The sequence below is a fragment of the Cynocephalus volans genome, chromosome X (genome assembly GCF_027409185.1).
Source record: "Cynocephalus volans isolate mCynVol1 chromosome X, mCynVol1.pri, whole genome shotgun sequence".
NCBI lineage: Eukaryota > Metazoa > Chordata > Mammalia > Dermoptera > Cynocephalidae > Cynocephalus > Cynocephalus volans.
In genome coordinates this window covers 178,162,068-178,188,174 of record NC_084478.1, presented here as the reverse complement: position 1 = coordinate 178,188,174, position 26,107 = coordinate 178,162,068, and the positions used below count along the sequence as shown (strand labels likewise).

Sequence of the window (26,107 nt, the reverse complement as noted above, 5' to 3'; positions counted from 1 at the left end):
CGGCCAGCACCATGGGATGTAATATGTGCGTGGTCCAGAAACCGGAGGAGCAGTACAAAGTGATGCTGCAGGTAGGGCGCCTGGGCCGCGGGGCGAGAAGGAGCAGGCACCGTGGGCAGGGCCAGGGGGAGGACGGGCCAGGCGTGGGAGGGCAGGAGGGCTTGACGAGGGGATGGTAGGGAGCCGTCCTCACCCTCCAATCCTGGGTTGCTAGGTGTTGGCGCTCCGTGGGAACTAGCCACGGATGGGGGTGTTGGGTGGGGGTGGGGGTTCGGGGCGCATGACTTGGGTGCCCGGAGTAGAGGGGGACCCGAGCCCTGCGTGCAGACCAGGCCGGGGTGGGAAGTTGGGGTCGGCGCGGGTGGGCCGCGCTTCCACCCCGGGCCCTGGAGCCGGGAGGCGCGGTGTGGCTGGCGCGGGCGCGGGATGGAGGTTGCATAGCAACGGGCTGGGTTGCCGGTACGAGCTCTCCCCGCTGGATCCGGGGCGGGGGAGGGAGCCGGGCGCCCGCAGTCTGGGGGGCAGCCGAATCCCGGTCCCCGCGGGCCAGGGGCGCAGGAGCGCGCGGACGGCCCGGGGACGGCGCGCTCCGGGGAGCTGTCGGCGTTCGGCCGGGAGCTGGGTGCGCGCTCCGACACCCAGTCTCCCGGGCCTAGCCCTGCCCGTACGGTGGGTTCCTGGGTCTTGGGCGCCTCGGGTGACTGGGCGCCGCCGGGATCGGCGGGAAGGTTCGTCTGTGCGCGGCGGAGTCCAGCCCGCACTCTGCCGGGCCCGGCCTTGGGGGGCGTGGGCCTGGCGGTGAGCCGCGGGGACTGGGGAGACGCCGGGCCGCGTGCTCGGACCCGGAGCGCAGCCCTGCGGCCCGGAGCGCGGTTTCCTTGCCTGTGCGTGGCGTGACTCCGTGAGTGCGTTCCTGTGCCCCGTCTGTGTGTGCGCGGAGGCTCCCCGGCCCCGCGCGTGTGTACTTTCTGTGTGTACCCTGGGAACTGTCTAGAGAAATGCCCCGGATGGTGCGGACTGAGACCCCTTACGGCTAAGTGGAAGGAGGTCAAGGTCAGAGGGAATCGGGATCCAGGAGCAGACAGGTATGCTTAGTTGCTCCGGCCTCAACTCCTGGGTTTATTGGTCAGGACTGGGGAGCAGTGCACGCAGGAGGGGCGTTTGCTGAGGAGAACAGAGGGGCTTCTAGACGAATGGGGGAACCCCTGCAGGCATCGGCGGAGGAAAAGAATCCGAAAGAATCAGGGGGCTAGGGTGGCCCCAGCTTTCGTGCTGTGAGCCGAGTTCCTACTGCCCACGTGGGCGGGAGGCGAGGCGAGGCGAGGCGCTGGCGGAGTGGGGCGCAAGTCTTGCCCCGGCCCAGCAGCGCTCGTGGTTCCTTCTCCGGGGCGCGTGGGGCTCTCCGCGTCTCCCTCTCGCTGCCCTCTGCTTTCTTTCCTCTGCCATCCTCGTCCCGGCTGCTGCTTCTTGTTTCTTGTTCCCGGTGTTTGGAAACCCTTCCTGGCCATTGCCATTACCCAAGTGGGATAGGGGTCTGGAGTGACCCAGGCTGGGGCCGAGAGGGCGTCCTGTGGAATATCTCAGTGTTGGATTCTGGGGCTGCGGGCAAGAGGCGGGCTGCGCTGGTTGGTGGATGGGGACTACGGATCCCATCCCTCCCGCTTTCTTTTCTGGAATCGTTCCAGCAAACGGCACGCGAGTCCAACGGGGCTGTCTTGACTTTCTTGGAGGAGGATTGGCATAGCGTTTCATTAAGGCCAACCTCGGGGGGACGTGGGGAAAGGGGAGCAACCTGAGCAGCACTACGGGCCTGAAACGAGCCAGAGGTGGGAGGCGACACCGGTAACCCTTGGGGCTCGCCTTGGCAGTCCGGGAAGTCCACCGCAGGTGCGGCTAGGGCTGGGGCTTCCTTTAGGAGGTTCCGCGTGGGAGGAGGGATTGAGGTGGGTGGGAAGGTCCTTGCGCTGCGCCTTAGTCCTGCTTAACCGAGAGAGCCCGAGCTCTCCCTATTGAAGGGACTTGCCCTTGGGGAAGAGTCAGCCGCCTCTGAACTCTTTCCTGGTGGGCTGAGGCCATCATTGATCAGCTCCCAGGGGACGCTGCTCCCTTTCAAAGATCCTGTGGAAGTTTGGATACAAACCTTTTTTTTTTTTTTTGCGGCTGTCCGGTAAGGGGATCCGAACCCTTAACCTCGTGTTATAACACCGCCCTGTAACCAACTGAGCTAACCGGCCAGACCCAAACCCTCACTTTTTTCATTCCTCCTTGGCACAGTTGGAGATGGGATGCAGGTTTAAAAACTAAGGGAAAATAAAAGGGGATTAACAAGTGAAAACCATTAGACTTCCGAGATGACCGCACTTTTGGGGGATGGATGCCCAGGCGCTGCAGGCCCGAACCTCTTCAAGGAGGAAAAGGTCCCAAAAGGCAAGTCAGCTTCTAGGGCCCCTCACCTGGCTCCCAAACTCTTTAAACGTAAAGGTTAACTTTATTTTATTTCATTTATTTATTTGTTTATTTATTTATTTGTTTATTTAGGCAGTTGGTCAGTCCAGGGATGTGAACCGTGACCTTGGTGTTATAAGGTTGCGGTCTTAACAAACTGATTTAAACTTAAAGGTGCTCCCCCATCTTCAACGTGTGCTTCTCCCTGTGTCTTCCTGAGTGACCTTGTCAGGGTGAGGGACCCTACCGAGACACAATGCAGCCCATGGGTCTGATTTTCAGAAAAATGCACATGTGCACCTGCAACACTTTCCATATATCTTCCTGGTCCCAGGGCTCCCTAGAACCCCTTCCTAGACCCACAGAGGTCTGTGACCCGCGGATTAAGAGCTCCCAAACCTCTGTCCTGGCCTTGAGTTCCAGACCCTTTTCTCCCAATGACTCACAAGCACTTAAAAAAAAGTACATCTTTATTGAGATATAATTCACATACTATGCAATTTACCCTTTCAACTTGTACAATTCAGTGGTTTTTAGTATATTCACATCACCACTATCTAATTCAGAACATTTTCATCACCTTAAAGAAAAACAGCTCATGCTCATTGGCAGTCATTTCCCCATTTCTCTCTTAAAACCTCCTAGCCCTGGCTACTTTCTGTCTGTATGGATTTGCTTTTTCTGGACATTTCACACAAATGGAACCATACAATATATGACCTTTTGTATCTGCCTTCTTTCATTTATCATAATGTTTTCAAGGTTCACCCCTGTTGCAGCATGTATCAGTACTAAATTTCTTTTTATTGCCAAATAATGTTCCATCGTATGATTATGCCACGTAATATTTATCCATTTATCAGTTGATGGCCATTTGGGTTGCTTCCACCTTTTGGCCATTATGAATAATCCTTCTATGAACATGGTTGTAGGAATATCTCTTTGTGACCCTGCTTTCAGTTCTTTTAAGTATCTACCCAGAAATGGAATTTCTGGATCATACTGCAATTCTGTTTAGTTTTTCGAGGAGCCCGTGAGCTGTTTCCACAGGGCTGCGCCTTACACGTTCCCACCAGCCAAGCCACCAGCCAAGCGTAAGGGATCCCATGTCTCCATGTCCTTGCCGACACTTTTTCTTTTTCCTTTTGTATTTTGTTATAGCTCTCCTAGTCAGTGTGAAGTGGTCATCTCATTGTCATTTTGACTTACATTTTCTGGTGGCTAAGTGATGTTGATTGAGCACCTCTTCATAGGCTTATGGCCCATCTGTGTGTCTCGTTTGGGGAAGTGTCTGTCCGTGTGCCGGTGCCACAGCGCTTTCATTACTGAGGTGGCTGGCCAGTGTGGGGATCTGAATCCTTGACCTCGGTGTTATCAGCACCACACTCTCCCAAGTCCTAACCGGCCAGCCCAATTACTGCAGTTTTGTATTAAGTTTTGAAATCAGCAAGTGTGAGTCCTCTAACTTTGTGCTTCTTTTTCAAGATTGTTTTATTCTCAGTCTCTTGAGTTTTCATATGAATTTTAGGGTCAGCTTGTCAGTTTCTGGAAAGAAGCCAGCTGGCATTTTGATAGAGACTGTATTCAATTTGTGGATCAATTTGAAGAGTGTTGAACATGGGAGTATTGAAAATGAACAGGGGATGTCTATTTATTTAAGTATTCTTTAATTTCTTTGAATGATGTCTTGCACTTCTCTTGGGAAACTTATTCCTGGGTATTTTGTTCTTCGTGGTGCTGTCGTAAATGGAATTGCTTTCCTGATTTCATTTCCGGCTTTCTCATTGCCACGGTGTGGAAATACAACTGCTTTTTGTACATTGATTCTGTACCCTGCAGCCTTACTGAACTCGGTTATTAGCTCTAATAGTTTTTCAGTGGATTCCCCACGAATTTGTACATATTACAACCGTATCATTGGCAAATAGAGATAGTTTTACTTCTTTTTTTCCAGTCTGGTTGCCTTTTATGTTTTTTTCTTGCCAATTTGCTCTGGCTAGAACCTCCAGTACAAGGTTGAACAGTACAAGGCGAGAGGGGGCATCCTTGCCTTGTTCCTGGTCTAAGACAGAAAAAGCTTCCAGTCTTTTGCCAGGAAGTATGATGTTAACTGTGGACTTTTCATAGATGCCTTTTATCAGATTGAGGAAGTTCCCCTCTATTCCTAGTTTGTTGAGTGTTTTTATCATGAAGGGTTGTTAGATTTAGTCAAATGCTTTTTCTGTGGCTATTGAGGTGCTCACGTGGTTTTGTTCCTGTATTCTACTAATCGGGTCTATCACAGGCACTTTCATGTGGCACGTCAGAACTTCCACCCCGTTTCTGTTATCCCAGTCACATCCTAGGACGCTTAACCAAGCAAGTGGGGGTGGGGTGGGAGGGGTCGGGCTTGGGAGGTCTGGGATGCCCCTAAAGGGGTGATGACTGTGTGTTGAGACAGGAGAAGGAAGCAGCCTGGTTACCAAGGGTGGGAAGGCAGGAAGCAGCCTGCACCTAGCACCGAGCTACAGGTCCCTTCCCAGAGCCTTTCTTGGTACCCTTGCTTGCCCAGTGTCCCTCTTCTCTGCCACCTTCGTCGCATACCTAATCATGTCCTGCACTCTGTTGAACTTGTCTCTTTGTCTTTTCCCTTTCAGACCAGTCAGTGCCCATTTGTTCGCGTGCCTGGCACGTGGCAGATGCTCAGTAAAGAACTCGCTGGTGAGTGGCACTGGCCTCTGGCCCACTCCACTCATCCTCCGGATGCCTGCGCGGCCTCGAGGAGAGTGAGTCAGGACCTCCTGTCTTCTCCCCTCTGTCCGCCACAGGAGAGGCTAAAGGACACCTCTCCAGCCCTTCTGGTTGTCCCCCAGGCGATCTTTCCTTCAGCACCTGCTTGCTGAGCCCCTGCTGTGCCAGCTACCTTTCTGGGTGCTGGCGATCCAGCAGGGAGACACCTTGCCCCCTCCCCCGGGGGGGTCTTTTTATAAGGGGGAGACCACCACGTACAAATAGGCAATTGTGGGGAAGAGAGAGGTGGGTGGTAGGCAGTGTCCCTCCCTCCACATCATCTTCCTCCACGACGGTGTTTCCCACTGCCGTGCTGGGTGGCCCAATGGCCTCTCCCTCCAGAGCAGGGATCTGGGGCTGTTCTTGCAAGGCTGTGACCGCGCCCCAGCAGCACACGGTAGGCGCTGGGGAAGTTGCTGTGGAGTGGATGATTGGAGGGGAGGAGGCACTGAATTCTGACAGCTGTCATCTGGACAGGATCACTCTGCTTTGTACTATTGTCACAAGATTTTAAAATGTCCTTTCCTTCCTTACTTCGGAGTTCCTGAGGACTGTCTGATCCATTGAAATAAAATTCTGAAGTGAAAGAAAGCAGCTCGGTGGTTGCAGGGACGGGCAGAAGGAGCACTAGCATGCTTTTGGGGGATGAGAGACATGGCCATTTTCTGGAAGGTGGCACGGTCTCCCAGGTGTTTGTGTACGATCTGTGAAAACTTTCAAGCTGTACGCTCTAACTGTGTGCAGTTTAACCCGTGGTGATTATACCTCACTAAAGCTTTGAGAACAGGAACCGTGCGCTCACACACGCACACCCCACAGGGCGGAGGCGGGTGCGAGCACTCGGCTCAGCGCGGGGGCCTAGTGGGGTGAGTGGGAGTCCTTTTCCTTCCTTCTACTTGGGGGTCCCTGCCGGGGAAGGTGGCGCGGTTTGGTGATAAGAGTAGAGGCAGCCTAGACTGAGAGCTGTGTGACTAGGGGCAAGTGACTGAACGGGCTCGGTGGCTCAGTGCCTCAGTGCCTCAGTTTCCTTTAAATAGGAGTGAAAAGAGCGCTTGCCTCCTAGGGTCGTTGTGATGAGGAGAGCAGACTGCATGTGCCCAGCATCATTCCCAGATCCACACTGGGCCCCCTGGGATCTCACTGGGGTGGAGGAGAGACTGAGAAGCCCGGGGCTGGGAGGCTGTGAGCTTGACAAGATAAGATGTCTTCCCTTTCATAGAGCATTCTGCCTGGTCCTCATGCCTGCTCGGAGCATTGGCAATGAGAAGCACTCCCCAGAGAATATCGTTTTGATTATTGCTAGATGTGGACCGTGCCCTTGGCATGGATATTCACCCGGTTAGCCCGAGGTGGGTGGGAGGATGTGTTTCCAGTTACTGGTCTGCGTGCCCCGGAAGCTGTGGACATGCACCCAAAGGTTGACCTTGATGATGCCTTCAGGAATTGGTTGGCTTTTCCACGTGCACGGTGTGGTGTGGGGCATCCCTTGTTCCTGTCCTTCTGAGGCAGGACTACAGAGCTGTCTGTGACAGGCCAGCTCTCCTGGAAACGCCGGGACCAGGTGGAATGATCAGATTTCAGCAGACCCTGAAATCAGCACTACCTACTCAGCAGCTTTGGGGCTGAAAGGGGGAGTGAGGTGGGAGAAGAGATGCTTGGAAACGCTTGCCTGGCGTTTAGGTGTGAAAGTCCTTCCTGGTTCCTCCTTTCCCACCACCCACACCCCTTCCAACATAGCGCAGCTCAAGTGGGCACCCAGACGTGTGCGTGCACACACACACCCCACTACCACCACCATCACCACCAGCAGACTACTGAAGAGGCCTTCAAATGAAGCCCTCCCGTGCTTCTCTCTCTTCTGCCGCTGGGCAGAAAAAGTGGGCACAGAGTTCTAGGGGTGAGTGGCATGGTTTGTCCAAGCAGCCGCAGTTGGGGGCAGTGAGCAGCCACGCCATTTGCTGGGCCAGTCAGATGCTGGCAAGTGTGGTACTGTGTTCCTGCTAGAATTCTTAGAACAAATTAGTTAAGGCATTTTGCAGCCATCAATGCAATAAATTAATTCAGGCAAGGATCATCACTGGACTGTAAAACCATTAGATGGACTATTGTTGGGGGACAGGATATTCACTAAGTCCCCAATTATTACCCCAAATTACTTGTGAATTAGGAAGAGAAGATGCACCTTACAAGGGAGAGATCTGGCAGCCAGCATCTTAACCAAACTGAGCATCCCCAACAGAGGGACGGCCTGATCCCCCCTCCTCCCAACCACGTACCTCCTGATGGGGGTGGGGGGTACATCATCCACTGGGTGGCAGTCTTGTTGAAAAGCTCAACCTGAAGGCAAATCCAGACTCTGGGACTTTCTTTCTTTCTTTCTTTCTTTCTTTCTTTCTTTTTTTTTTAAAGATGAACGGTAGGGCCGGCCTGTGGCTCACTCGGGAGAGTGATGTTGTCAGCACCACGCTCAGCCAGTGAGCGAACCGGCCATCCCTATATGGGATCCGAACCCGTGGCCTTGGTGTTATCAGCACCGCACTCTCCCGAGTGAGCTACGGCCGGTCCTAAGACTCTGGGATTTTCTACAAGGCAACTATCCTGGACTCTTCCAAGAGGTCAGTGTGATGAAAGTAAAAAAAAAGTGGATAGATTGTTCTAGATTAAAGGAGACAAAATTAGAAACATTACCAAACGTAATATGGGTGCTTCTTGATTGGATTCTGGATCAAAAACACAGTGGGAGATGTGAGGGTGACTAATCGTATCCGTGCTAAGTTCCATGGTGAGGGCGTTGGGGTTTCACAGACACGGGAGTCAGGGCATCTTGTTCCGAATGCTCCTGTGCTAACGCCTGTGTAGAAAGCAGCAGTGCAGGTGCGCGCTGGAGTGTGCGCTCGGAGGAGATCTGGGTGAAGGGAATATGCAGATGTTTCAATATGCCTGTGCGCGGACAATTTTCAAAATCTAGAGTTGGAGAAACATGAATGGGGACTTCTGCTGGGCCATTGAAAAGGCGTGCAGAGAGCCTGCCGCCCGGCTCAGGCTGCTCTTCTCTGGGCTTCTCCTTTCTCCTCGATGCTCCGCCCGTTTGGGGATCTCTATAACACGTGTCTGGGGCTGGGGAGCTAGAGTCACATGTGTTTCCAAGGTGTCCTCTAGATATGGCTAACGGCAGAGCTGAGAGCCAACAGGTCGGTCGAACTCAGGGCCCCGGGGCAGAGAGCCACGTCCCCTTTCTGTTCTTCCCCAGCCCGAGTTGTTAATCTGCAGAGTGGGGTGAGGAGAGTGTGAACGTGGAAGTCCTGGGGGCCCCTAGACATGATGGAGCTTCCGCCCCCACCCCTCGCGTTACAAAGGAGAGTGGGAGAGACCTTCCCCAGGCCGCACCGGGGGTCGGGACTGCGGAGTGGGGGTCTCCCCCTCCTGCGCGCGCGGCCGCGGGGTGCGCGAGGGGCCTTGGAACCGGAGCGCAGCCCGGGCGGGGGCGGCGGGGACAGGACCCGCGCCCGCCGCCGCCGCCGCCGCCGCCGCGCGCTCTTTGTCTGCGGTTGCGGCTGCGGCTGCGGCTCGGCCCGGGGGCGGGGCGGGCTCTCCGGGGGCCCGCGAGCAGCTGCTCCTCCCCCAGGGCCCGCCACTCCCCATCCCGTCGCGACCCCACCGCCACCGCCTGTTCCGCGCCTGCGAGCCGCGCTCTCCCTCGCCCGTCCCTTGTCCCCTCGCCTTCTCAAGGGCTCGGCTCCTGTCCTTTCCTTGGCTCTCTTGGGTCTTAGGCATTTTTCCTCTGCTGCACCTGTCCCCACGGCGCTCTGGTGTCACCCGCGGGAAAACCCAGGAGGAGCGCTGTCCCACGACCTCGAGCCCCGGCCCGCTGTCTGCAGGCCGAGCCTCTGCCGTCCTGCCTGCCTCACCCCGTCCCCGCAGCGCTGTCCTACCCCCAGCGCCCGCCTGTGACATCCGTCTTGGCCCTCCCCATCCGCGACTTCCCTTCTCTCCTGACTGCGAGCTCCCGGCCTCCTTGGCCTCTTTTCTTGTCTCCACTCACTCCGCACGTAACCTCGTCCATCTCATGATTTTTTGTTTGTTTGCTTTTTTCGTCTTTTTCGTGACCGGCACTCAGCCAGTGAGCACACTGGCCATTCCTATATAGGATCCGAACCCGGGGCGGGAGCGTCGCCGCGCTCCCAGCGCCGCACTCTCCCGAGTGCGCCACGGGGTCGGCCCCATCTCATGATTTTAAATCGAGAACAATTCCTAGGTGAATTCAACAACAATGGTCTCATGACACCTGGTTGGGTGGCCTGGGTTGGGGACAGATGTAGGTGGAGTGGCGCACTGGAGATGTCTGCAGGTCTTAGGAACGTTAAGCTGGAGTTCAAACTTGTATTGAATGAAACATTCCCATTTCCCGTTTCTGCCCCATCCCGAGTCCTCCCCCGCAGTCTTCCTCCCTTCTGTCCCATGTTCACCTCAAAACGGAACCGTGCCCACTGAGCAGTCGCTCCCCACTCCCACCTGCTCCTGCAGCCACTAAGCTGCCTTCTGCATCTGTGCATTCGCCTATTCTGGACATTTCGTGTCAGTGAAGTCACACACTATGTGCCCTTCTGCGTCTGCCTTCACGCAGATAGACTCTCCGAGATCTGCGTGCGCCGCAGCATGAACCGGCACCTCACTGCTCCTTATGGCCGGGGCATACTCCCCTGCATGGGTGCATGCATCGATGTTTGCCCGCGCATCTGTTGCTGAGCACTTGGGTTGCTTCCAAGTCTTGGATATTATGAATAGTGCTGCTATGAACATTTGTGTACACATTTTTGTTTGAATGCCTGTTTTCAGTTCTTTGGGGATTGCTGTGTCACATGCATAAACTCTATGTCTAACCTTTGCAGGGATGAGCCGCCAGACTTCTCCACCGCGGCTGTATCATTGTACTTTGCCGCCAGCAATGTGTGAAGGTTCCAGTGTCTCCACAGCTTCCACAGCACTGGTTATTTTCATTTTGTTGATTCCAGCCATCCTGGTGGGTGTGAGGTGTGGTATCTCATTGGGGTTTTGATCTGCATTTTCTTCCTTTTTCTTTTAAACATGACCAGAAAGGGGATCTTAACTCTTGACCTGGTGTTGTCAGCACCACGCTGTCCCAAGTGAGCTAACCGGCCCTCCCTATACAGGGATCCGAACCCATGGCCTTGGTGTTATCAGCACCACACTCTCCCTCTCCCGAGTGAGCCACAGGCCAGCCTTGATTTGCATTTTCTTGATGACTAGAGATGTTGAGTGTCTTTTCATGTGCTTGTTGGGTGTCATTTTCGAGCCCTTCCTGTCGCTTGCCCCCAGCCCAGCAGCAGGTCCTGGCAGCCTACCTCTAGAACACAAGCTGACTCTGAGCACATCCTGCCACCGCCACTGCCACCCGTGGGGCAAGCCCCCATCCTCTGTGGCCTGGACTACTGCAGTCTGCTCTCATGAGGCCAGAGCCGTTGCCTGCCTTTTCTGGGTGCTCATTGTACTCCAGCAGGCACCCTTGGGCTTAGCACTGGCTGCTGCCACTGCCTGGAATATTCTTTGCAGTCCCTAGTATGCCTGGCTCCTTGTCATCATTCAGTCTCAGTTTAAGTGTCACCTCCCCAGAGAGGCTGTCCCTGACCACTCTATCCACTGCTGGCATTTTCCATGTAGTAACTTGACTCCCTGAACGCAATCCGAAGTGACCTGATTGGCTTGTTTCTTACCTGGGTTCTACCCCTACACAAGCCTCCCCAGCATGGGGTCATGTCTGTCGTGTCCAAGACTGGACCCCTTGTTCTGCTAGTATTCAGACCAGCTTCTGCTCTGAGAGGACAGCAGGCCTGCCATGTTCAGGTGGTTCCCAACTGGCTGGGGACTGGAAGGGTCACTGCAGACCTCATCTCCTGCAGCCCCACTGGTGGGGGTGATGGTGGCTCTCGTGGGCATTCTGGCATGGGCTGTGGGGTGCAGAAAGGGCATGGGCTCCCTCCAAAGGCAGGCCAACCAGGATCCTGGGGCTCTGCCTCTCCTCCTCATCGGCTGGGATCTGGGGGGAGTCAGTGTGTCCCCAGCCCCCATCCTCTTCTGCTCAGACACTGAGCTGGGGGAGATCAGGGCCCACACCTTGGCCACCCCCAGAGCCCTTTCTACAAGTCTTAGAGGGACCAGTTGGGGGGGGGCAGAGAGGGCTGCCCCTGGCCTGAGGCCTGCCCAGCCTAACTGGCCTGCCACCCTATGGCCAGGCCCTTCTCCAGCCTTCCAGAAAGAACCAGCTTCCCAGTGCTCCCTGGGGAAGGCGTGGGGCTGGCTCCTCTGGGGGTGGGGGCTGTGCTTGGTTCCCTGTTCCCCTTCCAGGCTGGCAGGTCCTGGGGTGAAGGCCCTTCCCCAGTTGGATTGCATATGCAGGGCCCCTCCCACGCCCCACCTCTAATATGACTTCATCGCCATTGCTGTACCTTGAACCAGCACCCAAGGTGCCTGAGCCTAGCCTAGGGTGACCAGGAATACAAACTGGTTGATTGCCACTGAGTCCTGGGGCCTCGGAAAAACTGAGCAAAACTCAGAGCATATTGTGAGCTAGATTGGTTTTATGTATTTTCTTTCTGATTATAAAAGTAGTGTTCATTATAGAAAACTCTATAAAGAAGGGGCTGGCCGGGTAGCTCAGATGGTTAGAGCACAGCCTTATAACACCAAGGTCGAGGCCTCAGTTCCCCTGCTGGCCAGCTCCCCACCTCCCTCCCTGCCAAAAAAATGCTGTAAAGAATAAAAATCTCCCAGAGATAAGCACTGCTAAGATTTTTACATTTTTATGAAGTTCTTTCCAGTCTGTAAGGAAAGTAATATTTGATACATACACACCAATGAATATTCATAACATGAGTCAACGAAAAATAGTTTAAAAAACCCACGAGCCCTCGGTGCATCCCGAGCTGGAGCATTTGCAGAAGCACGAAGCTCCAGTGCCCCGCCCTGCCACAGGGCCAGGCTGCCTCCCACGCCTGCTGAGATTTCTCCTCCCCAAATTGGGATCACACTCATTTAAGTGAGACTTTTTTTTTTTTTTTTTTTTTTTGTCTTTTTTGTGACCGGTAAGGGGATCACAACCCTTGGCTTGGCATTGCCCGCACCGCGCTCAGCCAGTGAGCGCACCGGCCATCCCCATATAGGGTCCGAACCCGCGGCTGGAGCGCTGCTGCGCTCCCAGCGCCGCACTCTCCCGAGTGAGCCACCGAGTCTGCCCAAAGTGGGACTTTTTGCTTACTGTTTTATTATGAGAATTTTCTGATGATGCTATTCTTATTTGAAGTTTGTAAACATTTATTTTTTCAAAAAACAATGTAGCCTTTTTATATAAAGTTTGGAAAACAGGAAAAAAAATCTCTGAGATTTTCGTTTCCCTTGCTCGATGATTGTACATGTTCTTTCCCAGCCTCTTTCCATGTATGTACATATATGTTTCATATGGTCATTGTCATAGTTCACATGCCACTTTATGTCTTTGAGAAACAGGCTTTTTTTTTTTTTTTTCTTTTTCTTTTTGGCTGCTGGCCAGTACAGGGATCGAACCCTGGACCTTGGTGTTATCAGCACCACGCTCTAACCAACTGAGCTAACCGGCCACCCCCCAGCAGGCTTGTTCTGAAGACCTCGTGAGAGGGCAGTTGTACACTTCAATTAGTTAGACACTTATGGTTAAGACTGTTGCTAAGTTTTTGGTGTTAAATATAATGCTGGTATCTCAATAAGTTAGATATAGGATTACCATATGGCCTAGCAACTCCACTCCGAGGTATACAGCCACAAGAACTGAAAACAGGGATTCAAAACAAACACTTGGACAGCAGTGTTCATAGCAGCATTACTCACAGTAGCCGGAAGATGGAAACAACCCGAATGTCTTATCAACTGATGAGTGGATAAACAAAATGGTCTGTCCGTACCACAGAATGGTGTGGGCACAGTGGGACAGCATTCCACCGTGGAGGGTGCTGAGCCATGCTGTCACAGGATAGACCTTGAGAACATGCTCAGTGAAAGAGGCCGGACACAGAAGGCCCACATTGCATGATTCCAAGTCTGTGGCATGTCCAGATAGGCAAATCCGTGGAGACAGAACGCAGACGGGTTGCTCGGGGCTGGGGCTGGGGCTGGGGCTGGGGGAATGGGCAGTGACTGCTTTATGGGTATAGGGTCCCCTGGTCCCCTTTTGGGGTGATGAAAATGTTCTGGAATTACGTAGTGGGGATGGTTGCACAGCATTGTGAATGTGCTAAATGCCACTGAGTTGTACATTTTAAGGTGGTTAATTTTACATTAGATGTATTTTACTACAATAAAAAAATAATGCTGCTGTGAACATCCTTGTAATTAAACTCATGTACTATCCATTATTATTACTATTTTAGATAAGATTACTTAGAGCAAATTTATTGGATCAAAGCATATGATGAACCTTTACAAGGATCTTTATAGTTATTGACAAATTACTCTCCCCAAAGTTGGCCATTTTACACTCTGGGGGGAGCTGCAGACTGAGAGAGTGTCCAGACAGTGATGTGGTTGGCTAGGAGTCCACAGGGTCTGGAGGTGGCCACTGCTCTTGGGACCCATGGAGACTAGGCTTACAGGGGACTCAGGCAGTGAGTGTTCCTGGTGTGCAAGTGGGACTCAGGCCGTCCCCAAACAGTGTGAGGGCCACTTGGGTCACATTCGGGAAGAGGAGCCCCACTAAGGCTTAAGTCCCCTGTGCAGGGCAGGGCTTCCACCTCAACTGGGGTTGGGGTTGGAGCTGCAGTGCTAGGACCAGCCCGCTCGGGCCCATCTTGGGAGCAAGTCAGGAAGGAAACAGACCCAAGTGCTGAAGAATGGCTCAGGGGAGCCAGCAAGTCCTGGGCCAGGATGGCGGTGCCCTGGTGGCTGCCTGCTTTTTCCTGGCAGCGGGTTGCCAGGGACATTTGTTTTGATCCTTGTGCTCCTCCGTCTCCTCGGTGTGGGGCTTTGAGCACTTTTATTATTTGAAAGGAAATGCCATAGATGTGTACAAACTGCACTGTTCCATTACAAGGCGGAGGGGCAGTCTGCGTGAACAAGCTTCGAGGGTTTTGCTTGACTGCAAGCTCACTACGAAAGCAACAGGGTTGGCTGCCAAAAGGTAGTTCAGTTTCTAGCTAAGGTGAAGAATCATGCCCAGCTCGGGGTAAGGCCAGCTAGAGATGATGAGAGTCACTGGGAACCAGGACAAGGGGGGACAAGGGACATTCGGGTGGGCTTTCAGGTGTGTAAAGTGTTAGAAAATAAAATGTATTTCTTCCGGATTGTTCTCAGGGAGGTAGGTTTGCACTCGATGAAGGAAACAGTTTTTAAATAGAGTTTTCAGACAACCAGCCAGGCAGCAAGTCCCACTTTCCCCTCACTGGATGTGCCCCAGGAGGACCTGCCGGCCAGCTGTCTGCCCGGCCACGATCCCAACTGCAGATTCCTTCTGGATATAAAAGGAGCCAGGCCTCTGCCCTCAGGTGCCCCTGGCCTGGTGTGGGGACATATATAGAACAGAGCTGAGGTAGGTGAGAAGAGCCACCCTCAGCTGGCGTGGGCCCAGGCTGGGGCGAGGACCTTGCCCGGGAGCACTGAGAAGCTGGGTGCAGAGCCCTCGTGGCGCTGTGCTGGCAGGCTGCTCCTCGCCACGCTATCCTTAGCACCCTGACCTTTGGGCCCTCGCAGGTCAGAAAGCTTAGTGTGGTGTGACTGTATGTGGCCAGTCTTTGGATGACTTGTCTTGCAGACAGCTTCCAGAGCCTGATGGAAGTCAAATCACTGGGGCTGTTACAACGCACCTGCGTGTGCAGTCTGGCGAGCCTCCATTGGTGCCACGCACATGATACTTTTTTTTTTTTTTGCTGTGGCTTTGCTGGTGGCTCCTGCCGGCGCCACAGCTCGGGCAGGGACTGGGCGTGTGTGTGTGCACGAGTGTGGAGCTTTAGCTGGGATGGACGTGCCTGGGTGCCTGGCTGAGAGCGGGTGTAGCTGCTGCTTGTGTGGATGAGTCTTTCATTTGGTGCACCAAGTGGGCCTTTTGTCCCCTGAGGTCTTGGGATGGCTCTTCACTTTGTGACTGTGCACGTGATGAGCTCCTCATTTGTTTTAGTGCTCCTGGGACAAAGTGTGGGCCCTGCAGCCCTTCAGGTGACAGACAGGTTACAATGGGACAGTTGGCAGTCCCCCCTTACTTTCAGATGCTGCATGAGGCAGGCAGGAAGGGACAAGCAGTTGCTGAGGAAGCCCAGATCAAGAAGGAAAGATGCATACAGGTTGCTCTGCCGGAGAAAGGGGCAGGGAGAGCGCCGACAGGGAGGGACAGAGGGACGGAGGACAGCCACGCCACAGAGGCAATCGGCATGGCACCGAGAGGGAGGAGACAGGAGGGGAATGACACATGCTGACTCTGGAAGGAGAAGAGGGTTCACTGCCGCCCCCACCCACACAATCCACCCACTCCAGACCCCACTCCCCTTCCACACACACCTGAACTTTGCCCAGTCCATACCCCCGGAGCCCCACACCTCACCCTCACTCCCACCCCCACGTGGTACCTGCCTCCTGTGTGCCCCCAGTCCTTCCTATAGGCAGGAGGGGCTCCCCCGGCTGCAAGATCCTTCCAGCACAGTGAGCAGAGGCGGAACTCGGGCCTGGGTGTCCTGAGGCCTCCCAGACTTGCTCCAGCACCAGGAAAATACCGACATCATTTTAGCATTCTGTGCGCGCTGCCGCCTGGCCTGGATTTGGGCCCCGTTGGCCTCAGAGATTTTCCTTTAAGAAGGTATGGAAGGCAGATTTGAAGCCACCCGTGTGCACCCATCCCTGCCCCCTCCTCGCCTTCCCTCTCTGCAGGGATTTGGTGTTTGTTATTCTGATGCATGTTTTCTACTATTCATGCTATTAATAAGCGTGTGTGTGCGTGCCCGAAGACCGCATGCACGAGTATGCCAGGTTTTTAATCCATTCTACTGTTGACAGGCCTTTGGGCTGTTTCCAGCGTTTGGCTGTGATGACCGTCGCACACATCCTCTTGGTCCTCTTGGTCACGCAGTGTGAGCTGTTTTAACTCGCTCAGTTCCAGGGTCCTGAAGGGCATGCGGTCTCCTTGCATCAATCCATGTGCTCTTGGGTTGGTCTGGGCTCCCTTTTCCCTGAATGTCTGGTGACAGATATCCTTTGCCCATTGTCCTACTGTGTTGTTTGTGTTTTCTTGGTGTTTTGTAGGAATTCTTTGTATATTCTGGTTAATCTGCTGTCAGCTCTATGCATTGTTAAGGATCTTCTCCTAGCCCATCTTTTTACTGTGTTTACGAGGTCTCCTGTTGCCCAGAAGTTTTACATCTTTTCCATTATTGTTGGCCCATTTTCATCTGAAGAAATCTCTTTTCTATCCCGACACCATACAGGTGGTGTTCTCTCCTCTCCAGGGTAGGCAGTTTTGCTTTGTCCATTTAGGGGCTTGACCCATTGGGAAGTGCTTGGTGGGGCTTGGACCGGTGTCAGGAGGGAGGTGTGAGTGCAGAGGGCACTGGTATCTGGTGTGCGAGCCCCCGTGTGTGCAAGCACATGCATGCGGGGCTGGAGCAGGATTCTGGGGGGCTGCAGGCCTGGGTTTGGACGTGTTGCATTCGATGCACCTTTTAGAGACTGGAGTGGTCTAGTAGGCAGTCTGAAGGTCGGGGACATTTCAGTGGTGGCTTTACCAGTTTGCCTCCTTGTGACAGTTGGGGGTGGGACCGGGCAGGTCTCCGGGCAGGAGTGAAGAGCTGCTGCCATCGGACGGAGGGCCCTGTGCGGCTGCTTACCATGTGCCTGGCTCTGTGCTTCTTTCATCGCCCACATTTTTCTGTCTTGTTGCAGCCCCCCAGAGGGGGCTCACTTCCTCCTGGTCACAGCTTGTCTCTGCCCGCCCCCCCCCCCCCCCCATTAGTTCTTGAGGCCCTCCATGACCTGATGACGAGAGAGAGGAGGCTGAAGGAGCCCATGGTGCTCGGCTGCAGAAGAGGTCCCCCTGCTGGGCTGTCACAGGCAATCTTTCTGATGGCCCCTGATCTGAGGTGCTGAGGCTGTGTGAGCGCCCATCCCCCCTCTGACATTCCAGCCCCCAACAGCCTGCCCTGCACGCTCCTCTCAGTGCCTGGGCCTGGTTTCCATAGCAACACTGCTGCTGGGTAACGATTCCAGGGAGAAAGACATTCCTGCGGTTGCCAGTGTCACCTGAGTGTCCCACAGCATGCTTGCTGCCCTGCTTGTTTCGGGGAGACGCCTCTCCCACAGGAATCCTGAAGACAGCTCCAAGCCCTTCTGCTTCCGTGCTTGCGTCCCGGCTAGAGCAGCAGTGAGCTGCTGAACGTTCCCAAACACAAGGCCCTGATTCGGAGCATTTGCCGATTTCCGTGGTGTAAATACTCCCACAGCAGGCGATTTCAAAGCATCACCAAACATACAGTTAGGGGCAGATGTGTGGCCACACGCTGTCATGAAGTATTTCCACCTTCCAGACACAAAAGATGTAAATAACCCCAAGAGTACAGATAACAGTAACGTGTAGTAAAATAATTAGAAAGTGATGGGGAGTCCATGCCAGTCCCCATGAGTGCTGCCTCCTCCAGGAGGGACCTTCCGATTCCTCCTCACTGGCCCCGTGACACGTGCCTGAATTCTGATGGTGGTGGTCCTGTCTCCATTTGCCTCCCCCCACCAAGGAGGAACTCAAGGTCATACATAGCATCCCGTCCCAGAGCCCGGTGTGGGCTGGGTGCTGCAGAAACTGGTGGCTGGGCTGGGGCCGGCCTTCTACCTGCAGGTGCCTTGAGGGCCCCCCTTGCTCCACCCAGCTGGGCCACCCAGTAGCAGTAACGTGCTTGCTTCCTTAGCCCCTGTCCTCCTCCCGGTACCATTCTGCTCTTCCTCAAAGCTGTTCAAGTCCTGCTTCTTCCTTGGGCCCTGGCCTGCGATGACCTCCTCCTCCTCCATCTCCCATTCTGACCGCTGTAGTCTGTCCTGGCTCATGACCTTGATTCAGTCCCTTCGTCTTGCTGAGCCTCAGTTTCCTCATCTGCAAAATGGAGACAATAATGGCATTCTCCCTCAAGATTGCTGTGGGCTCAGGATTCGGTGGCAACCCACATCAGGCACCCTACCTGGGACCTGGCGCATACCAGGTGTCCAAGAAATGATGGTGGCTTTATAATGGCCACTTCCTTGGCACCTGTCTTAGGCCACCTTGCCATTCTAGGAGATTTCTTGTGTGTCGCCTCCATGAGGACACAGACCATGTCATTATGCATCCCCACCCAACCCTGACGCTCCCCAGTGAGTAGACATTTGTTGACAGACCTCGGGAGAGAAGTCAAGGTCATCTTGCTGCCTTGATGCTGGATGAGCACAACACAGATGCTCACTGAGGGTTGGCTGGTATGGCTCAGTCATTGGCAAGGGGCTCTCTGGAACTTTCTAGATGCTAGCTCTGGCCTTAATGCTACCTGAAGGAGAAGCAGGTCCTGCTGGGAGAGAGAACAGAAGAGTTGTGGATGGACGGCTCCTGCTGAAGGAGGGACTGAAGGATGTTCTAGGGCAGGGGCAGAGCCTCCAGATGCAGTGTGCAGACACCGCAGTGTGCAGACACCCTGCCTCCTTGGCCCTTGGTGTGGCCCAGCGACCCCCAGACAGCACTCCATGGAGTGGAGACTGAGAAGTGGGGTTTGCCTGGGAAGGAGGGCACCAAGGAGAGCTGGGGCTGTGGATGGAGAGCGGATTCCTTGGTTGAGTGAATTGGGGGTGCTGGTTGGCGGCTGAGGGGCTTGCTGTCCAGGGCCTCTGTCTTCTCCTCCAGAGGGGAGGAGCTGGCCCGTGAGGGTTCTCACAGAGGCGTGTCTCCGCTGCAGGTGAACGGAAAGGAGCTCTCCAAGCTGTCTCAGGAGCAAACCCTGGAGGCCCTGCGCTCCTCCAAGGAGCCCCTGGTGATCCAGGTGCTGAGACGCAGCCCCCGCCTCCGGGGGGACAGCTCCTGCCACGACCTGCAGCTGGTGGACAGTGGCACTCAGACCGACATCACCTTCGAGCATATCATGGCGCTGGGCAAGCTGCGCCCACCCACCCCACCCATGGTCATCCTGGAGCCGTACGTCCTCTCTGAGCTGTGAGTCGTCCTCAGGAGGGCCCCGGGCCCTGCCTCCAGAGAGGGCATGCCACCTGGGGCAGCCATCTCCACGCCATCCAGAGTCTGCATCGGTGCAGCTGTGGGCGTGGCAGGGAAACCCTGAACCAGCCGGCCTCTCCTTGGCCTCCAGAGCTGACCATGGCACCTGAGGGCTCAGAAACCTCCAGGCGTCTAGCCTTAAGCTGGGCACCAGAGGTGAAGGGGGCCAAAGGGAGGCTTGCACGCAGGCCCCCCATTGTGTCTACCCCAGGACCGAGGGAACACTGTCCTGTCCTGGGACTTTGCTGCTGGAAATGCAGCTTCTCTCAAGGCCCAGCTGGCCATGGTCGAGGTCCCCCACCCCTCCCCACCCTCCTGTGCCACCTCACCGTCTCCTGCCTCACAAGCATCACTCCTTGAATCTTCTTGCACTCTTTGCCTGTCCCATCCCTCTGCGTGCTCTGACTTTCCTCCATCTTTTTGGCTTCTTTCTTTGGCCTGCTCAGAAGAAGGGCCTTCCATCCAGGCCTGGCGGCTCATGATCATGAGCACTGACTCATTCTGCTACTCTTAGCCAGGCTGCAGGGAGGAGGTCCTGGGATCCCCCTCCTCTGCATGGAGGTAGGCCGCAGGGCCATGAGCAGCCAGTCTTAGTTGTGGGGCAAGGAGGGCAGCCCCTGGAGGTAGAGTGGATTTCCCTCTGCTCTGCAGAAGTCTTCCAGGGCCTGGATAACTCCTGGGGACGTTGCATGAGTGGGGCCAGCACCGGGCGGGTGGGTGGGCACCTGGAGCTTTGGAGAAGTCGGTCCCTGCTGGCTGGCGTGACTGTAGGAGTCTAGCCTGGGGGATGGGGCAGGAGAGCTAGGCACGCCTGGGGCCTCAGTGTGGACCCCTGCACACTCCCATTCAAGAAGCGTTCCTGGTCTTTGCATGGATGCATGTTGTGCAGGAGGGACTCTAGAGGAGGCAGCAGGCCACCTACCCTCTAGAGCGCACCCGGAGCGGGGCTCCATGCTGAGCGGAGTGGGGCCAGCCAGCTCAGGAGCTGGGGCTAGGGCATGAGAGTAGCAGACGGCTGGCCTGACCCCCACCTTCTCCTGGGCAGCCCCCCCATCAGCCATGAGTATTATGACCCAGCGGAGTTCATGGAGGGCGGCCCGCAGGAGGCAGACCGTATGGATGAACTGGAGTATGAGGTGAGCCGGGCGGCCAGGCCACAGCCCGCAGCCAGCCCCGGGAGCTGGCCCAGGACGCTGTCTGCGGCCCTGTTCAGGCCTGGCTCCTGCTGCCCCCAGGCGGCTGGGCCTCGTGGCCCTTCCCGGCACACATCTGGCTGGCAGGGAGGGCGCGGGTGAGGTTGTGCATCCCGTCCATGTTGGTGAGTCCATGTCCCACGCATGTCTGTGTCCTGTGTGTCTTGTGTGTGTCTTGGGCATTTCCTGGTAGGGGAGACCATTGAACACATGCGCCATCTGGGATGGTAAGAGAAACCCTCCGAGCCGGGGGCTGGAAACTCAGCTCAGGTGTGGAGGGGAAGGTGAGCTGCTGCCGGTGCAGTGCGGGGGGCTGGGCTGAAGCTGCCCCCATCAGCACGCCTCCTCGCTCACGTGCTTCCCCTGTGGCAGGAGGTGGAGCTGTATAAAAGCAGCCACCAAGACAAGCTGGGCCTGATGGTTTGCTACCGCACGGACGACGAGGAGGACCTGGGCATCTATGTTGGCGAGGTATGGAGGCAGACGCTGAGGCCAGGGAGGTGCCCCCACTCCGTCCTCACCACACAGCCCTCCCAGGGCTCGGAGGCTGCCCATAAGGTCCCTGCCAGCTGCCAGGGATAGGGCATCACAAATAAGCTGCTGGGTGCTGGGTGGCAAGGCCAGGACAGCCGATGGCTCCATTGTGTCCAGCGAGGCAGTTGTACAGAAGGAGACCTGAGCCTGGGGTGGGACAGCAGACAGGCTTTTTGTTCTCTCCTGCATCCTGCAGCTAGCCCCCCTAGACTCAACAGGGGGTCCCCTTCTCCCCTCCCTGACTTGGGCAGATGTCTGTGTACTCACGGGAGGGCGAATGGCTCCCCAGCTGTCCTCCATGCTAGCAGTATCCTTCAGCCCATCAGGTCCTAGGGCTGATCTTTTTCAGTAGGGGGAAGCATCCAGCTTCCTGCTTTTGCCCAATCCCTGACAAAAAAGAACAGGTTTCTGTGCAAAAGAGCATAGGTGTGGCAGGGGCAGGGCACAGGGTGGTGGGCAGGGGCTGGGGAGCTCTGGTCGGCAAGTTGGCATGTGCTCTCCCTGGGGAGAGGCAGGTAGTCCAGGGACCACTGCCTTCGGCCCCTACTTTTCGGGGCTCAGAAGCCGCTGCTCTGAGCTGGAGTGAGAGCCAGAGAGAGTTTCAGTTTGCTTTGGGGGTCCCTGAGGTGAGGCTGCCCCTTCCTACTGAAAGGGTACCCTAGGCATCAAGTCCCCAAAATGTGTGTGTCCTGCAGGTAAATCCCAACAGCATTGCAGCCAAAGACGGCCGGATCCGCGAGGGAGACCGCATCGTCCAGGTGAGCACTGGCAGAGCCAGCAGGACTGACTGCCGCCCACTGTGCCCGCAGCCCCAGCCCCACCCTCAGCTGATCCCTCGCTGGGGCCCACTAAGAGCCTCGCTTGCTGCCAGGTGGCCTGCTGGCCCCAAACCTGGGTGAAGTCTCTTCTTTCTCCTGCTCAGCCGGCTCGAGTGGCTCCCTGGTGCAGGTGGGATCGGCTGGCACCCAGGGCCCTCACTGCTCTGGCACCTCTCCTGCCTCAGCACCCTCCTTTCTCTCTCCCCACTCCTGTCCTCTGAGCCCACACGTCCTCTAACATGGGTCATAGTGTCCTCTCCCTGGCATTTTACGTTTACTCACATCCTACCAGAGCTCAAGAGCCTGCCCCAGCCCAGCGTGCTTGGGCTCTCTGTGGCCCACCCAGAGCCTGCCTGGGCCAGCCCTAGCATCCTTAGTGATTGTCCCCTGGTCTGCTGCAGATTAATGGTGTGGACGTCCAGAACCGGGAAGAGGCGGTGGCCATCCTGAGCCAGGAGGAGAACACCAACATCTCCCTGCTGGTGGCCCGGCCTGAGAGCCAGGTTTGTGTGCTCGGCAGGGTGACCTGGGGCCCCTGACATCAGGCTCTCTCTCTCTCTCTTGAAAGCTGCTGATCCGTGACAATGGCACAGACATGCCAACAACCTGGAGTTGATGCAGGGCAGGCGGGCAGGGGTATCCCAGGACCCCTTTCTCCTTCCAGCCTCTGGTGGCTGAGTGGGCTGGGACCACCCCCTTTCTTGTGTTATTCAACTTCACCGACACCAGGAGGCTGGTTGTCAGGCCTAGAGGGACTGGAGGAATGTCTGAGCAGGTCCTTGAAGTGGTGGGAACAGCATGGGCTTGTCTCTCCAGCTGGCGAAGCAGTGGAAGGACAGTGACCGGGATGACTTCCTGGATGCCTTTGCCTCTGAGAATGAGGGGGACCTGCATGCTCAGAAGCTGAAATCGCCCCCTGCCCAACAGGTGAGGAAGGAGGAAGGGTGGCAGCTGGGGAGGGCAAGAGGGAGGGAAGAGGAGGAAGGGGCTAGGGGTATGTAGAGTCTCCCAGCCTTGGCCGGGAAACGAACCAAGCCAGCAGCCCCTTTCGATCCCCCTTGTCTTTCTGCCCCAGGTTGGAAACGAAGAGGAGAAGGGGGCTCCTGATGGGGGCCAAGGCCTGAGCAACAGCCAGGAGCTGGACAGTGGAGTGGGCCGGACCGATGAGAGCACGCGCAATGAAGAGAGCTCTGAACACGACCTGCTGGGGGACGAGCCCCCGAGCACCACCAACACCCCCGGGAGCCTGCGCAAGTTCGGCCTGCAAGGGGATGCCCTGCAGAGCCGGGACTTCCACTTCAGCATGGACTCGCTGCTGGCTGAGGGGGCGGGGCTGGGAGGGGGCGACGTCCCGGGCCTCACCGACGAGGAGTACGAGCGCTACCGCGAGCTGCTGGAGATTAAGTGCCACCTGGAGAACGGCAACCAGCTGGGTCTCCTCTTCTCCCGGGCCTCCAGCGGCAACAATGCCCTGGACGTCAACCGCAACGAGAGCCTGGGCCATGAGATGGCCATGCTGGAGGAGGAGCTGCGGCACCTGGAGTTCAAGTGCCGCAACATCCTGCGGGCGCAGAAGATGCAGCAGCTGCGGGAGCGCTGCATGAAGGCCTGGCTGCTGGAGGAGGAGAGCCTGTACGACCTGGCGGCCAGTGAGCCCAAGAAGCATGAGCTGTCCGACATCTCCGAGCTGCCCGAGAAGTCGGACAAGGACAGCACCAGCGCCTACAACACAGGGGAGAGCTGTCGTAGCACCCCATTGCTTGCGGAGCCCCTGCTGGAGAGCCCCCTGAAGCGGGCTGCTGCTGGCAACTCCAACTTGAACCGGACCCCTCCTGGCCCCCCTGTCACCACCCCCTCGAAGGTGCCTCCTCCTCAGGGGAGCCCTGCCAAGTTCCAATCCCTCTCCCGGGATCCCGAGGTGGGCCGGAGACAGCACGCAGAGGAGCGCATCCGCCGCAACCCCAAGATGGGGGTGACGCTGGAGCGAGTGGGCCCTGAAGGCAGCCATTACCTCTCACGGCGCCACCGCGGCCAGGGCCAGGAGAGCGAGCACTACCAGAGCTGCATGCAGCTGGCCCCGGCGCGAGGCCTGGAGGAGCTGGGCCACGGCCCCTTGAGTTTGGCCGGTGGCCCGCGGGTGGGTGGGATGGCGGCCGTGGCCACCGAAGCGCCCCGCATGGAGTGGAAGGTGAAGGTGCGCAGTGACGGGACCCGCTATGTGGCCAAGCGGCCCGTGCGGGATCGGCTGCTGAAGGCCCGGGCGCTGAAGATCCGGGAGGAGCGCAGCGGCATGACCACCGATGACGACGCGGTGAGCGAGATGAAGATGGGCCGCTACTGGAGCAAGGAGGAGCGCAAGCAGCACCTGATCCGGGCCCGGGAGCAGCGGAAGCGGCGCGAGTTCATGATGCAGAGCCGGCTGGAGTGCCTGAGGGAGCAGCAGAGTGGCGACAGCAAGGCCGAGCTCAACATCATTGCCCTGAGCCACCGCAAGACCATGAAGAAGCGGAACAAGAAGATCCTGGACAACTGGATCACCATCCAGGAGATGCTGGCGCACGGTGCACGCTCGGCCGACGGCAAGCGGGTCTACAACCCTCTGCTCTCGGTCACCACCGTGTGAGCCGCCCCGGCCAGAGCATGGCCCAGGCCCAGGCCCAGGCCCAGGGCACCTCCTGGGGCCCCGGCCCTTCCTCTCCCTTAGGATCTAGTGTGTGTCTGTGTGTATGTGCTCGTGCGCACACCTACCTGTCTTCGTGTGTGTGTGCACAGACTTTGTTAACGGAGAGAAGCCCTGGAGAAGGGACACTTCTTTTCCCTCACCTACTTCCTTCTCCCCAAGGAAAGCGACGTGTCGACGACTGGCATTGGGAGCACACGTGTAACGGGCACCCCTTCAGCCATCTGTGTGTCTCTCGATGTGTGTGCTTGGAGACGTGGAAGTGGAGCTGCGGAGGAATGGCAAGGACTGTCCTAAGCACAAGAAAACGTCCAGCTTCACCGGAGAGGCAGAGCGCAGTCTCTCCTGCCACTGAGAGCCACAGCCACTTGTAGACGAAGGCAACCCTGATTTTGTGGTTTTTCTCCCTTTCTGTGCTTGCCAATAATTGTTTTGTTTTGTGGACCTGCCGTGGGGGCTGGCAGCTCCTTCAGGCAGTCTGACCAAGGTGGAACCCCCCACCCCTGAGCTATGGCTGGGAAGGAGGTGGGAGAGGAGGAGAGGGAGGGCTGGGGAGGGCAGGGGAGGGGAGGGAGGGAGGGGAGGCGGGAGGATGGATGGGAAGCAGCTGTCCTGGCTGGTGGCCTCCACTCTGAGGCGTGGGGAGGGGGAGCCTCTGCTGTGGCTTTGGAGGTTCACCCCTGGGGGCCACCTCCTTCTCCAGTGACGAAGGGAGAGGAAGACTGCAGGGACTGAGGGGCAGTGTCCACCCAAGAAGAAATGACTGAGCCTGGGTCTGTGCCCGATGCCATCTGGAGCGGGGGATTCTCTTCTGAGTGGCCCGAGGGTGCTTAGACGTTGAGCCCCACGACCACAGTGGGAAGCCTGGATGATTCCCACGGCCTGGCCCGAGTGGGGCGAGTGGGCTGGCTGGGAGGGAGATGCTCCAACCTCCTTGGGTTTTGTGAGTGTGGACTGGGCTGCCTGTGGGGAGCCCCTCAGGCTTGGAGAGCCCCAGACTGGAGGCAGACAGGCTGCCCCGCCCTGCCCCCTGCGTCTCGAGAATAAAGCGAGCTGCCTTTTACTCTGTTGAAATCGCGGCCTGCCCGTACTTGTTCTCATCGAGCTGTTTGTGCTGGGGGAAGAGATGCCAGTTTTGGGTGAGAGAAGGCGGGGGACTGGGCTATGGTCAACTGAAAGACATGCTACAGCTGTCACCGTTGGAGCTGAGGGACAGAGAGGTCCTCTGAAGTCACTGGCCTCCTGTGGGAAATTGCGTGGTATTCTGGAAGGAGATACATCAGAGTCTCCTGAGTCATTGTAGGAGAATGGCAGAAGGCTGGGTTCCACTGGCACGTGAATGAGGCTGGCACTAGTGTCAGAGAAGGGGTGGAACCCATTCTCCGATACCCCATTCTTCCTCTGGTAGGGTGCCCTCCAG

At 56.5% G+C, this 26,107-nt stretch overlaps 1 protein-coding gene and 1 non-coding gene across 3 annotated transcripts; one reads left to right on the top strand and one right to left on the bottom strand.

The window, feature by feature from the left end:
• On the top strand, positions 1–25,173 carry PDZD4 (PDZ domain containing 4). 2 transcript variants are annotated; one of them, XM_063083597.1, is made up of 8 exons: positions 1–71; positions 19,149–19,384; positions 20,508–20,598; positions 21,028–21,126; positions 21,885–21,947; positions 22,409–22,510; positions 22,824–22,934; positions 23,083–25,173. In XM_063083597.1, exons 1-8 carry the CDS (start codon positions 12–14, stop codon positions 24,628–24,630), a joined length of 2,310 nt encoding a protein of 769 aa, XP_062939667.1. In that variant the 5' UTR covers positions 1–11; the 3' UTR covers positions 24,631–25,173. The 2 variants fall into 2 exon arrangements, with proteins under 2 accessions (XP_062939667.1, XP_062939668.1); XM_063083598.1 differs by lacking the exon at positions 1–71 and adding an exon at positions 5,101–5,145.
• Positions 12,772–12,845, bottom strand: TRNAI-GAU (transfer RNA isoleucine (anticodon GAU)). The gene has a single exon. It is a non-coding gene; the product is annotated as a tRNA-Ile (tRNA).
• Positions 25,174–26,107: the final 934 nt, after the last annotated feature.

Coding starts and splice junctions, on each gene's coding strand:
- PDZD4 (XM_063083597.1), top strand. CDS start 12: ATGGGATGTAATATGTGCGTGGTCCAGAAACCGGAGGAGCAGTACAAA. Junction 72..19,148: donor AGTACAAAGTGATGCTGCAG/GTAGGGCGCCTG, acceptor TCTCCGCTGCAG/GTGAACGGAAAGGAGCTCTC. Junction 20,599..21,027: donor TGGATGAACTGGAGTATGAG/GTGAGCCGGGCG, acceptor CCCCTGTGGCAG/GAGGTGGAGCTGTATAAAAG.